General features: G+C 38.2%; 1 protein-coding gene across 1 annotated transcript in view; it reads right to left on the minus strand.

Moving 5' to 3' along the window:
* Positions 1–5,145: 5,145 nt before the first annotated feature.
* UBE2B (ubiquitin conjugating enzyme E2 B) overlaps positions 5,146–15,852 on the minus strand; it is a 28,378-nt gene continuing 17,671 nt past the window's right edge. Inside the window, exons 2-6 of the mRNA XM_053717216.1 lie at positions 12,684–12,764; positions 11,231–11,256; positions 9,013–9,102; positions 7,469–7,557; positions 5,146–5,624 (exon numbers count right to left, since the gene is read on the minus strand). Coding sequence (XP_053573191.1) covers positions 5,496–5,624; positions 7,469–7,557; positions 9,013–9,102; positions 11,231–11,256; positions 12,684–12,764 — 415 coding nt within the window. The 3' untranslated portion in view covers positions 5,146–5,495. The remainder of the gene's footprint in view (positions 5,625–7,468; positions 7,558–9,012; positions 9,103–11,230; positions 11,257–12,683; positions 12,765–15,852) is intronic.

Here is a 15,852-nt window from a genome sequence, read left to right on the forward strand (position 1 = left end):
GCTCCATCCGGAGGTGTTTGCTCAACTGGTTCAGCTATCGGGCACACCAGAATTGGATCGGATGGCGTCTGTTCAGAACGCCAAACTTCCTCGTTACGGATCCAGGTCAAGGGATCCTCAGGCAGTACTGATAGATGCTCTAGCAGTACCCTGGTCGTTCAACCTGGCTTATGTGTTTCCACCATTCCCTCTCCTTCCACGTCTGATTGCCAGAATCAAACAGGAGAGAGCTTCGGTGATTTTGATAGCACCTGCATGGCCACGCAGGACTTGGTATGCAGACCTGGTGGACATATCTCTGCCACTGAGACGGGACCTTTTGATTCAAGGTCCATTCAAGCATCCAAATCTAATTTCTCTGCAACTGACTGCTTGGAGACTGAACGCTTGATTTTATCAAAGCGGGGTTTCTCTGAGTCGGTCATAGATACCTTGATTCAGGCTCGAAAACCTGTCACCAGGAAGATCTATCATAAGATATGGCGTAAATATCTTTTTTGGTGTGAATCCAAAGGCTACTCATGGAGTAAGATCAGGATTCCTAGGATTTTGTCTTTTCTCCAAGAACGATTGGAGAAAGGATTGTCCGCTAGTTCCTTAAAGGGACAGATATCTGCTTTGTCTATTCTGTTGCACAAGCGTCTGGCAGATGTCCCAGACATTCGGGCTTTTTGTCAGGCTTTAGTTAGAATTAAGCTTGTGTTTAAACCTGTTGCTCCGCCAGAGTCTCAATTTAGTTCTTAAAGTTCTTCAGGGGGTTCCGTTTGAACCCATGCATTCCATAGATATTAAGCTTCTATCTTGGAAAGTTCTGTTTCTAGTTGCTATCTCTTCAGCTCGATGAGTTTCTGAACTATCTGCATTACAATGTGACTCGCCTTATCTTGTTTTCCATGCTGATAAGGTGGTTTTGCGTACCAAACCTGGGTTCCTCCCTAAGGTTGTTTCTATTTGAAAATTTGAAATTGGTGTTCCTTCTCTGTGTCCTAATCCTTCTTCTAAGAAGGACCGTCTGTTGCACAACTTGGACGTGGTTCGTGCCTTGAAGTTTTATTTGCAGGCAACCAAAGATTTTCGCCAATCATCTTCTTTGTTTGTTGTCTATGCTGGAAAGCGTAAAAGTCAAAAGGCTACGGCTACCTCTCTTTCCTTTTGGCTGAAAAGCATCATCCGTTTGGCTTACGAGACTGCTGGACAGCAGCCTCCTGAAAGAATTACAGCTCACTCCACTAGAGCGGTGGCTTCCACATGGGCTTTTAAAAATGATGCTTCTGTTGAACAGCTTTGTAAGGCTGCGACTTGGTCTTCGCTTCATACCTTTTCCAAATTTGATACTTTTGCTTCTTCGGAGGCTATTTTTGGGAGGTTTTGCAAGCACTGGTGCCTTCCGTTTAGGTTCCTGTCTTGTCCCTCCCTTCATCCGTGTCATAAAGCTTTGGTATTGGTATCCCACAAGTTAGGATGAATCCGTGGACTCGGTACATCTTGCAAAAGAAAACAGAATTTATGCTTACCTGATAAATTTCTTTCTTTTGCGATGTACCGAGTCCACGGCCCGCCCTGTCTATTCAAGACAGATAGTATTTTTTTATGTAAACTTCAGTCACCTCTGCACCTTATAGTTTCTCCTTTTCTTCCTTGGCCTTCGGTCGAATAACTGGGGGGGTGGAGTTAAGGGGGGAGCTATATAGACAGCTCTGCTGTGGTGCTCTCTTTGCTACTTCTTGTCAGGAAGGACAATATCCCACAAGTTAGGATGAATACGTGGACTCGGTACATCGCAAAAGAAAGAAATTTATCAGGTAAGCATAAATTCTGTTTTTTCAACCAAACACCATCCGGAGTAATATCCCAACACAAGACTGCAACCTTCCATCTCTGCCCCCAGACACCCCCTCCAAACCTTCGCCCCAACCACTGAGAATTAAGTGAGTTCCCTATTGTCTTCCTCACACCTCACTACCTGCCCACATGACCCTATCCCTTCATATCTAATACCTTTTCTGTCTTCTACCCTCACTCCAGCTCTTACTCACATATTCAACCTATCCCTTATTACCGGTTTATTCCCATCTTCCTTCAAACATGCAAAGGTCACCCTCATCCTCAAAAAAAACCCTCCCTCGACACAAATTCTCCTGCAAAACCGCCCCATATCACTGCTTCCGCTAGCTTCGAAAGTCCTGGAAAAATTACTTTTCGATCGCCTAACCCACTTCTTGTCCTCCAACTCATTGCTTGACCCCTTGCAATCTGGCATCCGTCCCCAACAATCAACTGAGACTGCCCTCACCAAGGTTACTAACTATCTTCTTTCTGCTAAAAACAACAGCCACTACTCAATACTTATCTCACTTGACCTGTCTGCTGCCTTTGACACTGTTGACCATCCCCTTCTCCTAAGGACTCTCTGACACTGCCCTCTCCTGGATCCACTCTTATCTCTCTAATATGTCCTTTTCTGTCTCCTTTGCTGGTGGCGACTCCTCTCCATTGTCTCTGTCTGTTGGAGTACCTCAAGGCTCTGTTTTGGGTCCTCTACTCTTTTCGATTTTTACTTCCTCACTGGGTAAACTTATCAGTAGCTATGGCTTCAACTATCACCTCTATTCTGATGATACTCAGATCTACCTATCCACTGCGGCACGCTCTTCTACTGTCCTTTCTCACATCAGTGTCTGCTTATCTGGCATTTCTTCTTGGATGGCCTCTCACAACCTAAAAATCAACATGTCCAAGACTGAGCTCCTTCTAATCCCCACTCTAATTCTACCCTGGTTTCTAACTTTTCACCCTGACCTACAAAGCCCTTACCAACGCAGCCCCCCCCGTCCTCACTCATCAACAAATATACTCCAGCCCGCCCCCTAAGATCCAACAATGACCTTTTCCTTGCATCTTCTACCATCACCTCCTGCCATGCTAGACTAAAGGACTTCTCTTGTACAGCACCAACCATCTGGAACGCACTTCCTCGAGCTGTCAGACTTTCCCCTAACCTTTCCCCTTTTAAACGCTCCCTAAAGAACTTTTTGTTCAGGGAAGCCCATTTCCAAATCAGTAACAAATGAATTCCACTTGCCTAATAGCTGCCCTCATCTAACTCCACACTAACATCATTCTCACCCTCCTACCCATCTAGATTGTAAGTTCTCACGAGAACAGGGCCCTCAATTCCCCCTGTATTGGTTTGTTAAACTTTGTCTTACCTTTTATATTGTGTTGTACTTTTATCTTTGTACCCATGGACAGCGCTGTGAAATCTGTTGGCGCTTTATAAATAAATCACACACACAGTCATGGCCAAAAATATTGGCATCCCTGCATTTCTGTCAGACAATGCAACACTTTGCCCAGAAAATTGTTGCAATTACAAATGTTTAAGCCGTCTCATGTTTATTCCTTTTGTTTGTGTTGTTAAGACACAAAAAAGTGGAGAAAAAAAAAAGCCACATCTGACACTTTCCACGCAAAACTCCAAAAATGGACTGGACAAAATTATTGGCACCTTCCCAAAATTGTAAGAAAAAAATTGCATTCCAAGTTTATGATGATCATTTAATTTGTTATTAAATTCACCTGTATCAATTAACAGGTGCTGACAATATAGAAATCACACCGGCAACCAATTAAAATGGTGAACAATTTACTCATCCTTTCTGTTTGTCTGTGTGCCACACTAAGCATGGAGAAGAGAAAGAGCAGCAAATAATTGTCTGAGGATTTGAGAACAAAAATTGTGGAAAAGCATTGACAATCTCAAGATTACAAGAGGTCTTTATGGTCCTGTGTCCACTGTGCGCAACACTGTTAAGCGTTGCCACTGTAGCTAATCTCCCTGGATGTGGATGAAAGAGAAAAATTGATCAAAGATTGCAACAAAGGATTATTCGAATGGTGGATAAAGAACCTCGATCAACTTCCAAATTCAAGTTAACCTTTAGGCACAGGGTACAAATGTGTCAGCTTGCACTATACATCGCCATCTGAATGAAAAGGGACGCTATGGTAGGAGGCCCAGGAGGACCTCACTACTGACAGAAACATAAAAAAGCCACATTGGAGTTTGCCAACACTTACCTGAGGAAGACAAAATGTGCTGTGGACAGACAAAACAAAATTACAGCTTTTTGGTAAAGCCCATCATTCTACCGTTTTCAAAAAAAAGAAATGAGGCCTTTAAATAAAAGAATACAGTCCCTACAGTCAAACATGGTGGAGGTCCACTGCTGTTTTCGGGTTGCTATGCTGCTTCAAGCACTGGATGTCGTGACTGTGTGCATGGCATTATGAGATCTGAAGACTACCTTAGAATTCTATGGTGCAATGTAGGGCCAAGTGTCAGAAAGTTGGGTCTCCATCAGAGGTCATGGGTCTTACAGCAGGATAAATTACCCAAAGCACATGTCAAAAACACCCAGAAATGGTTTAAGACAAAGCGCTGGAGAGTACTGAACTAGCCAGTAATGAGTCTAGATCTCAATTCCATAGAGTACCTGGGGAGAGATCTCAAAACAACATTTGGGAAAAGGAACCCTTCCAATCTGAAAGACCTGGAGCAGTTGGCAAAAGAAGAGTGGTCCAAAATTCCAGTAGAGAGAGGTGTAAGAAACTCATTGATGGTTACAGGAAGCAATTAATTTCAGTTATTTTTCCAAGGGGTGTGCTACAAAATATTAAATTGAAGGTGCCAATAATTTTGTCCAGTCCATCTTTGAAGTTTTGCATGGAATGTGACAGATTTGGCTTTTTGTTCTCCACTTTTTTGTGTCACCAAAACAAACAAAAGAAATAAACATGAGAATGCCTAAACATTTGTAATAGCAACAATTTTCTGGACGACGTGGTGCATTATCTGACAGAAATGCAGGTGTGCCAATATTTTTGGCCATGACTGTGTGTATAATAAATATATATATATATAAATAAAAAACACTGCTCATATATATAACCTCTTTTGTTCTGTTTCTAAACAGTTGCAGTTGTAAGCATGAAGAAAAATCAACCAATATGGATTACTCAACTCTTCAATGAGCTATTCATTTAACAGTTTACTTTAAAATATTACAAAAACTGTATGTGCTATTCGAAGAAATGATAAATTCGCAAAATGAGGAGTTTGTTTTGAAAAACAACAAATAAATATACAGATTTACAAAAACGTGTGTATTTTTTCATGAAAACTCCACACCAAAATTATACATTGAGAGAAAAAAAAAAAAATACAAACAGGATATATTACAAATGCTACAATAACTTATTTCAGACCATGCATAACCATGCAGTAAAAAGTACATTAGCAGAGATACGCAAGCTTTGAAATTTCCCAAAACTGGGAGCAAATGAAAAAAAAAAAAAAAAAAAAAAAGTCTGCCAACAATTTTTTTTATGTAAATCCTTAAAACCTGTGGCACTTAAAATCTGCAGAAGCCTCCTTTGTCTTTTATGAAGTAAAAATTGCACAAAAGATGAAGTAATGCCACGCAAAAGATCTATTAGGAATCGTTCCAACTTTGCTCCACAATTGCAGATACCCTTTTTTCATATTCACGTTTGTTTTCCTGATAAAGCTGTGCTGCTTGACTGTTGGCAGGACTATTTGGATTTGGTTCATCAAGAAGAGACTGAAGACAAGAATGAAGACTAACGTTAGTGGTTTCGTAGAAATTAAATTTTTGACTGTGTAAATTAAGCACTTTATTATGTGCTTTATGGCAAGTAATAAAAATAATAAATAAATAAATAAATATATATATATATATATATATATATATATATATATATATATATATATATACATACACACACACACATATACACACATATACACACACACACATTTTTTAAATATATATTTATTTATTATCAAAAAATAAGGAATTCCACAAAAAGTAGTATACAGCAATACTTCCTTTTTAAAAGGGATATGAAACCCAATTTTTCCCCTTTCATGTGTCAGAAAGAGCAGGAAATTTTAAGCAAATTTCTAATTTACTCCTATTATCCATTTTCTTCGTTCTCTTGGTATCTTTATTAGAAAAGGCAGGAATGTAAGCTTAGGAGCTGACCTATTTTTTGTTCAACACCTGGGTAGCGATTGGTGGCTACATTTAGCCACCAATCAGCAAGCAATACCCAGGTGCTGAACCACAAATGGTCCGGCTCCTTTTACAGCTCAATCCACTCTCTGTTTATATGGTCATATTTGGGCCTAGATCAATCAATACCTTTGGTTTTCATAGGTAAATAATAAAAAAAAAAAAAAAAAAAAACAGTGGCTCTATATCTGTTTAAATGGAGTGATGGAAAAATGCTAAAAATTCTCTGGACAAGTTTTTCTCTGCAATTCTGGTAATGAAGGGGTTAAAGTAGCAGAATTTGAGCTTATCAGGAACTGAATGCCTCTGTAGAAATGAATATGTTAAAAAAAAAAAAAGTCTTTTTCCCCTACACTGAGTGGAATAGTATTATTCCCTTACATATGTCATTTTACAGCTCAATCCTCTCTCTATGTTTATAACTATTTTGATCCAATTTGCACTTTTCAATGTTTAAACATTTAATATATCTATTTTATGAGCATGTATACAGATTTTAAAATATATAAAATAGGGCAATAAACCCAAATGTTTTCTTTCGTGATTCAGATAGACCATGTAATTTTAAACAACTTTCTAAGTTACTCCTATTATCAATTTTTCTTTGTTTATTGGTGCACTTGTTTATTGGTGCTGTCAAATCATCAAGAACAACCCAGGTAGTGATCCAAAAATGGGCCGGCCTCTAAACTTAAATTCTTGCTTTTCAAATAAAAAGATAGCAAGAGAATGAAGAAAAAATTGATAATGGGAGTAAATTAGAAAGTTGCATGCTCTATCTGAATCATGAAAGAAAAAAAAAAATGGGTTCAGTGTCCCTTTAAAATTAGTTTTGTTTGGTATTCTATACGTATGAATATACTGGTTTTATAACATTTCTCCTTTTATTTTTAATAATGCAGATTGTGTTCTGAAACGGGGAAAGTAAAGGGTTTGTGTGCGGATTTACACAAAAATGCATACACACAGAGATGATTTTTTAAACCAACTATTGTGGCATAAATCATACACTAGTTTCATTTCACTTTAATAAAGTGAAAAAAAAAACCCCATTAATATTTTGGCAGTCAGAGAGGGCTGAAATTAATATTAAAGCTTCTTTCTGGCAGCTTAACTGTTAAATTGATACTGAAAGGTTTTAAGAGCAAAGTGCTGGCATTCACCATGTCAAGGTCACAGGCTGCATAACCAGCCAATTTCTCGCTATTCTGGGCACTACTCCCAATGTAATCTATTACTCTTCATTACAGGAAGTGCCAATTTTTTTTTTTGAGAGTGAGACTGCCTATATTAATGCAAAGTTAGAACTTCTGTTGCATCCTTCAAACTATTCAAATTAAAAATGTTGTTCGACACAGAATGGCACTTACCTGGATTGAAGTTAATATAGAAGAGACATCATACGTTGGACTCCAACGATTCTGAAGGATATCTAAGCATATGCTACCATCAGCATAAACTGCAAAGATATAAATAAGAAAAAAATAAAAACACTGGAATATATGTACCCAATATAAATATACTAAAAAATGAAAGGAAAAAGTAAAACTGACAGATCATAAAGAAAACTTGCAGGTTTTGGACAAGCAACAATCTCCTCAGTTTGGAAAAGCAATTATTTATCCAGAAACTGGCAGTCTGTCTGAGAAAACAGTAATGCTTCAATGCTCCTAGAATGCATTGCGTCTACCCACATCTTTATGAAGTCACATGCATTTTTATCCTTTTTTTTTTTGGACTAAGCTGGAGCTTTTCCAACTGGAAGATCTTTACTTTTTTTTTTTCTCTTTTTAATACGTTTGCTTTACATTAAACTATGTAGCGGTTTAGCAGTTCTCCATTATTCAGAAAATGTATGGTTTGTTTAAAATGTGGTTAGATCTCTAGAATGCAGTGACCTAACAATTTCACCCTATTCACTCATGCAGACAAGTGAACCATTACAACTTGATAGTGAGTTTGCAGTTTTCGCCACAGAAAATTTTGCCAGCCGGGTGCCATGATGAAGTAGCCAGGTGGGGGCCTTGTAATACTTTCTAATAATATAACATTTTCTGCTATCCAAAGCACAAATTAATTGCATAATTTAACAAATGTATTTAATAATAATTTGAGCAATAAGCATTGAAACATTGTAATATTGATTTTAGCTTAATTTTGGCTCAAGTTTTAGTCCGGTGGTCAGTAAAATCAGCTGAGTGGTCAACCCATTAAAAAGGTTCTGGGGAGAACACTAGTATGTACACAAACTTTGTTGTAGGACCATTGAACACAGGTGAATTGCATAATCAAACACATAATAAAAATACAATGCAATAGTACTTACTCTGAATATCAATTGAGCAGAAGACTTTCTAACATATTTCAAAAAGTAATTATGTTTCCCCACCCCCTGTATCACATGACAGCTATCAGCCAATCACAGACTCATATGTATACACTGATCTCCTACACATGCTCAGGAGGAGTTTGGGCCTCAGAAAGTGAATTATTTCACAAAGTTTGTTATTTTGCGGTGGGGTTTTGTTTTTGTTTTTAATTGCATGCTCTGTCTGAATCATGAAAGTTTAACCTTTTATGTCAGCAATAATTTACATCAATGAAAAACCTTTAACACCTTTATTTAGCCACGTTTCTCAGAAAGTGGTTGTGCATTGTATTCATGATCCTGTATGGCAGCAAAGACTTTTAAGATAGCCAAAACATCCACCAATTGCACTCACTGTGGAAAGCAACAACGCTAATGCCCCTCTTAGTTCATGATCTAGGGGTTAATAGGTCTTAAACCTAGATAAGTTACCCTTTGGATGCTAGTTGAAGGCAGTTTTAGATTAACATTACTATATTATAATAAAATCCCCTATTTTGTATACCACACCTCTTCTATACAAAAGCCAGACATTAAGTCACTTACCATTTGGATGGAACATTTTTGATACAAATCTAACAGTTGGAGGTTTATTTGGGTACTCTTCTGAAAATTCTATAACAAGTTTAAATGTACCTGTGGAGGGAGACTCTGTATTACAATTCGTAAAATTAGAGAAACATACAAGACATTATAAGCAGTCATTCTATGCCCCCCCCCCCAATTATATATATACATACGACAGTCCATTCAATGTTAAGCATAGAAATACATAATTTCTAAAAAGGAACAGTTACACCAGAATTTTACTGTTTAAAAAGATAGATCCCTTTATTACCCGTTCCCCAGTTTTGCATAACCAATATGGTTTTTATTTTAGTATACTTTTTACCTCTGATTCCCTTGTATCTAAGCCTCTGCAGACTGCTTCCTTATTTCAGTATTTTACAGATATGCATTTTAGCCAATCAGTGCTAACTCCTATGTAACTACATTGGAGTGAACACAATGTTATCTATATGGCACACATGAACTAGCACCGACAAGCTGTAAAAAAAAAAACAACAACAACCTGTTAAAATGCAATGAGATAAGAGGCGGCCTTCAAGGGTTTAGACATTAGCATTAGGGCATGTAATTTTAAACAATGTTTAAAATACATTTATCATCAAATTTGATTTGTTCTCTTGGTATTCTTAGTTGAAAGCTAAACCTAGGTAGGCTCATCTGTTAATTTCTAAACCCTTGAAGGCCGCCTCTTATTTCAGTGCGCTTATCTGAATGCATTTGACCGTTTTTAACAGCTAAAGGGCGTTAGTTCATGTATGCCATATAGATTACATTGTGCTCACGCCCGTGGAGTTACTTAGGAGAGGGCACTTATTGGCTAAAATGTAAGTCTGTCAAAATAACTGAAATAAGGGGGCAGTCTGCAAAAGCTTAGATACAAGGTAATCACAGAGGTAAAAAAGTATATTAATATAACCATGTTAGTTATGCAAAACTGGGGAATAGGTAATAAAAAGGGATTATCTATCTTTTTTAACGTTATAAATTATGGAGTAGACTGTCCCTTAAAGAAAGATGTGCAGTGAACGTGATACCATAGGACAAGGTTCTCCCTCTGGTTGTGCATGTATGCAAATTATCTTATTCGTTATGACCCTCCTACAGGTGATGGAAACAAAGTGACATGGACCCTTGCCCCACCATATTTTTAAGATCTACAGCTACACCTCCACTGTCAAGGCCAATCCCATAATGATCTCACCCTCTAGTCTGCTCTGTAAAAGGCCAGTAAACAGTTTGCAATTAGAAGACATTCCTGTTGTGTTGCTACAGAATGATGCATTTTAAATTGGTTTGGTCTTAAAGGGACAACACCTTGCAATTACAATACATTTCTATTGTGTTACTATAAAATTACATATCAGCCAATTCTAAATATTTTTAAAAATGTCTGCAGACTCAAGCCTAGGTTGGCTCCTCCAAATAAGGCAAATGGTGCGTGAAGTATAGCTATGGAAAAATAATTGCAGCAAATAAGATCTTAAATGGTTTTAAAATCATCCAGATTTGGTCGATATGCTATTCTATAGCAACACAATGGAATTGTATAGTAATCAGGGTCGACAAATCTGTTAGAACATTTAAAGGGACAGTCAACACTTACTTTAACATGTTTTTATATTGAAAATAACAAAACGGAGGTCCGCCTACACTATACCCCTCCTGCCTTGCCGCCTTGCTTCTGTCCTAATCAGCGGCGCTAACTACTCTAATACCCAGTAAATATGGATGCCGGACTCCCCCCACCATTACGTAGCTGCCTTCTTCTTCAACTTATAAGCAAATCAGAATCCAGGCATCGGACAGAAATTGCAAGCGCGTGCAATTTCAGTCCGAGGACTGGATTCTGATTTGCTTATCAGTTGAAGAAGAAGGCAGCTACGTAATGGTGGGGGGAGTCCGGCATCCATATTTACCGGGTATTAGAGTAGTTAGCGCCGCTGATTAGGACAGAAGCAAGGCGGCAAGACAGGAGGGGTATAGTGTAGGCGGACCTCCGTTTTGTTATTTTCAATATAAAAACATGTTAAAGTAAGTGTTGACTGTCCCTTTAAGAGTCACAGACAGTGGTGTGTGTGTGTATAGAATATCCCAAAGTTGTCTGTCGAGCCCTGTAGTAATGTTTATAAACCCATTTAAAATGTGATAAAATCTCCTCAAATTAAATTTCCAAAAGACACTTTATAAAGCTTACCATCTTCAAATGGTGTCCCTTCAGGTCTGAAACATAAAAAAGGAAAGTCACGTTTAGCAAGAAGTAACACTTGATATGATAAATTGATCTAAAAGTAAAAAGTACCCATCTGCTCTATAACTAATAAAAACTACAATCAGCCCTACTACATACGTCCATCTGTCATCATTAGAAAACAACATGTAAAATAAACCTAGGTCCCCAGTGAAGTGGCAAACATTTTAGGGAGCCTGGGGCACTCTTTTCCCTCAAGTTACCATATATTTGCATAATCACTATTTTTACACCAGGTATAATGTAGTTTGAACCCTTCTCCCTCTCAGATGGCACATTTTGTAGCGTACGTACATAAATTAAATTCAAACAGCAGCTTGCCAGATGCAGGAGGCATATGAACAGTGGATGTACTCCAGTAAGAGGGGAAACTTATTAATGTCAAATCGTTTTTGCATTTAGAAATAAGTTTGGTTAGAATGACAATTCCTGAACTCTTAATTATGCCCTTTGGTTATCAATTTGGTTATCAATTCGCCCATCAATTCTGCATATTATACCGTCTAAGAAGCAATATATTCTTAAGCTAGCTCACATCCCTCATTATGTAACCTTGCCTTGAGTATATGCCTAAAAATCCTTAAAGGGATAGGACACCCACATTTTTTTCTTTCCTGATTCATATAGAGCATGCAATTTTAAAATGTACTCCCATTATCAAATTTTCTTCGGCCTCTATTTAAAAAGCAGGAATGTAAAGCTTAGGAGCCAGCCCATTTTTTATTCAGAACCTGGGTAGCACTTGCTGATTGGTGGCTAAATGTAGCCACCAATTAGAGAGCGCTACTGAGGGTGCTGAACCTAAAATGGGCCTGCACCTAAGCTTATATTCCTTCTGTTTTAAAAAAAGATACTAAGAAAACAAATAAAAATTTATAATGGGAATAAATTAGAAAGTTGCTTGTTCTATCTGAATCATGAAAGAAAACATATTTGTGTTTTATATCCCTTTAACTAGATCTTCCTCCCCGGCAAGCACATGATATTGACTCTCTCAGGTTTGTTTTCACAACGCATATCAAGTTTTTAAAAAGGACATACAGCTGCAATAATAAAATGCTCAAATCCATTAGTCGATTTTCCTGCACAGAACTCCCACACTACCTTACACTTCTGCTCCAAAGATGGACACAGGCTGGTGACTTTAACCCCTTTGCAAGTATGTGTGTTGTGTTTAGAATCTATGTATGGTTGTAGAAAACTCCGATAGTTGCCTGTCAGATGCGTTTATAAATGAATACATTATATCACCAGCAGGTAGGTCTACAAAAACACAATGCACCAAAAAAAGGTTGGGAACACCTGTTTAATCTACAATGTCTTGTATTCTAGTGAAAACATACTAAAAACACCAATAGCTTTGCAGACAAAGAATACTTTTTCTAATAAGTCTACTTACCCAAATATAACCGCATTCCAAACCATGATATTGTTTTCAGATGGGGCTCCGCTGACTCCCACTGGAGGGTCTTCCTGTAATCTGTTATAAAAAAAATTATGAGTCTACACACAGTTTTGGAATATTCCAGCAGTTCCATGTTTCACAACTTTAATATCGACTAGTGTGCAAGTTTGGTACACTACTGTGGAATTTAAGGAAAATTTAAATTTAGAACCATGGGAACTATGAAAAAAAATAAAAAAATTTATATATGAGACAAGGGGTTGAGAAATATGGGTGTTAGGGGGCAGTGAGGCCTTAAAAACTGGGCTTTGAACCTGAAGCTACATCTGTACCGCAGCTGGTATTACTGGACAGTGAGCTGTCTACCGCATCTTCTCTGTGTCCAACATGTGTATGAGCTACAACTTCCTGGCCAGAAAAGTGGTACAATTAAATGGCCCTGCACTACCAGTGCACTAACTACCCTCCTTCTAGGAACCCAGTGCACTCATTCAAAACACTAGAGTAATGTTCAAGGAATTAATCTTGTTAACTCATCTACTCTCAGGGCCACCTACTCAGCACAGCAGCGGGTAAATGAACAATAGAAGAGGCAGTGATAACACTGTTCCTTATATGGGTCATGCATTTTTCGCTACATCGTACAAAGCAGCCAATGGGAATCTTCACTGGGCTGTACAGAATGCATTTGCTGAAACTGGGCTTCTTGGGCACCCTGCTATATGAGCATCGATCAGGATTGTTGCGTTTTAGTGGGCTCTGAGTGTGGGTGGATCTATGCACAAGTTTACTGCACAAACGTTGCAAACATGGTATCAATGAGCAGCGGCTAGTAGCCCCAAAGCCCATTCAAGCAGTCACACTGCTTCCCCAAAAGGTACACCTGCTGCTCTTTATGTTAGGCCACCTTTCTGTCCAAACCCACTTATGATCCCAAGCAAAGTTATAGCCCAAAATTCAAGCACCATGCACCAGATAAGATTGTAATGTATGTAGGTTAAAAATGACCTAGAGTTACAGTGCTCTTAAACTATGGGCGCATTCGGGCAGCGCTCAGGAGCTAGTGGAGGCACTTCGCTTCCAGCGATGACGTGGCGCTAGGTGACATCACAAGCAAGGGAGCTTAGAGAAAACGTTCACATGCGCAAAGGGATCTGCTGCACAATAATGGACTTTGCGCATGCGAACGTTTAAGCTCCCTTGTGTATTACATGATCAACCCTCTGCAGCCCATTGGCTATTTATTACTAAATAGGGCTAATAAATAGCCAATGGGCTGCAGAGGGTTGAGCATGTGTGTAGCGAAACTCAAGTAGCCCTGCCACCCCTGAATTCACGGAAACAAAACGGCGATACTATGAATAAATACAAAATACCCCCACTTTTTGCCAATACCGTCACCAGTCCACCCCGTGACGGAAATAGTAGGCACAATGTTTGAACGTCAGAGATAGATATATATATATATATATATATATATATATATATATATATATATATATATATATATATATATATATATATATATATATATATATATATATATATATATATATATATATATATATATATATATATAAAAAACATGGCAGCCTCCACGAGCAACACGTGTGTGGAGGCTGCCATGTTTCCAAGCGTCTGAGCTTGCTAAGCGCTGGGAATTACGTCAGCAGAGCGCTCAAAAAACGCCAGGCATCTCACTTGCAAGTGTGGGGAAAACGCTCCAAGCAAGTTCCAGTTCGCTTGGAGCGCTGCCCGAACGCGGGTCATATCACACAAACTGGGCACAAAAATGTCTGACACAACATTACATTTAAATTATTAAAGGGACAGTCTACATCTTAGTCATCTTAAAGTCTTACCTTAGGTTAAGCTGCAAATAGCCTCCTGTATTCCCTTAAGATGACTAAGGTGTACACTGTCCCTTTAATTTGAGTAGCTTGTTTCTGGAAGGTCATGATTACAATGGTGGTCAAGATACATTTTAATACATTAAAGGGACAGTAAACCTTAAAAATTTTATATAATTCTGCATAGTGCAGAATTATATAACATTATATTAGCCAAATATTATTTAAACGTAATTTCCCCTATTCATTTTTAAAAGAAAGCGCTGTTTCACAGACCCGCTCTCTGCTGAGCGGGTCTGTTATATTTCCTCAGCGCATCGGGCCAGCTGTATAGTCACAGCCCGGCCCGACCGCGCCATAAGACTAAGTGCAGCTCGCTCCTGTGACAGGAGCGAGCTGCACTTAGTGCTATGGCGCGGTCGGGCCAGGCTGTGACTATACAGCTGGCCCGATGCGCTGACTAAAAATAACAGACCCGCTCAGCAGAGAGCGGGTCTGTGAAACAGCGCTTTCTTTTAAAAATGAATAGGGGAAATTACGTTTAAATAATATTTGGCTAATATAATGTTATATAATTCTGCACTATGTGCAGAATTATATAACATTATTTTTAAGGTTTACTGTCCCTTTAAATGTAATATTTAATGGATTGAAGAATTAAGATACGTTTAATTCACCAAAAATTTCAATGAAATAACACTATAAATGTATAACTTCATATATGTGTTACTTTATTGTGGTGTTTATTGTCCATATTTTTATGGTATTAAATCACACCCCAAAATCTTAAAATTGACTGGCTCTTATAATGGCCAAATATTCCTGTAAATCCGTGCTGGTGCATGTACAAATGTGCACACACTGTGCCAAATACATAATAAAAAGGGCTAAGGTAAAGTAGACATTTCTTCTCTATAGCCTGTTCTGCTTTTGGGTAATGGAGGTTATACCCTAGTAGTTCCCTAAGTGGTGGTTATAATATAGCATCTCAAAGTGACTACTATTATAACACGTGGCAGCCCAAACGTTTCTGTCTCCTAGAGTCTGAACTAATTTGTCAAAGCTAGTATTAGTACTAGAAACATCTTTAGTTTTTACCCATTCAGTTATGGATTTCTTTCCCTAGTTCTGTTTATTATTATTATTCGTTATTTGTAAAGCGCCAACAGATTCTGCAGACTGCTCAACATTAATCATCCTTTCAATATAGAAATGTATCATTTTGTACCCTGAAGTGACAAGCAACCTACTCGTTACCATAATGATATGGGCCATTACTTCTTCCTTATTCCATAATAAACATAGAATGCCAG

This window comes from Bombina bombina, chromosome 6 (genome assembly GCF_027579735.1).
Source record: "Bombina bombina isolate aBomBom1 chromosome 6, aBomBom1.pri, whole genome shotgun sequence".
NCBI classification, from domain to species: Eukaryota; Metazoa; Chordata; class Amphibia; order Anura; family Bombinatoridae; genus Bombina; species Bombina bombina.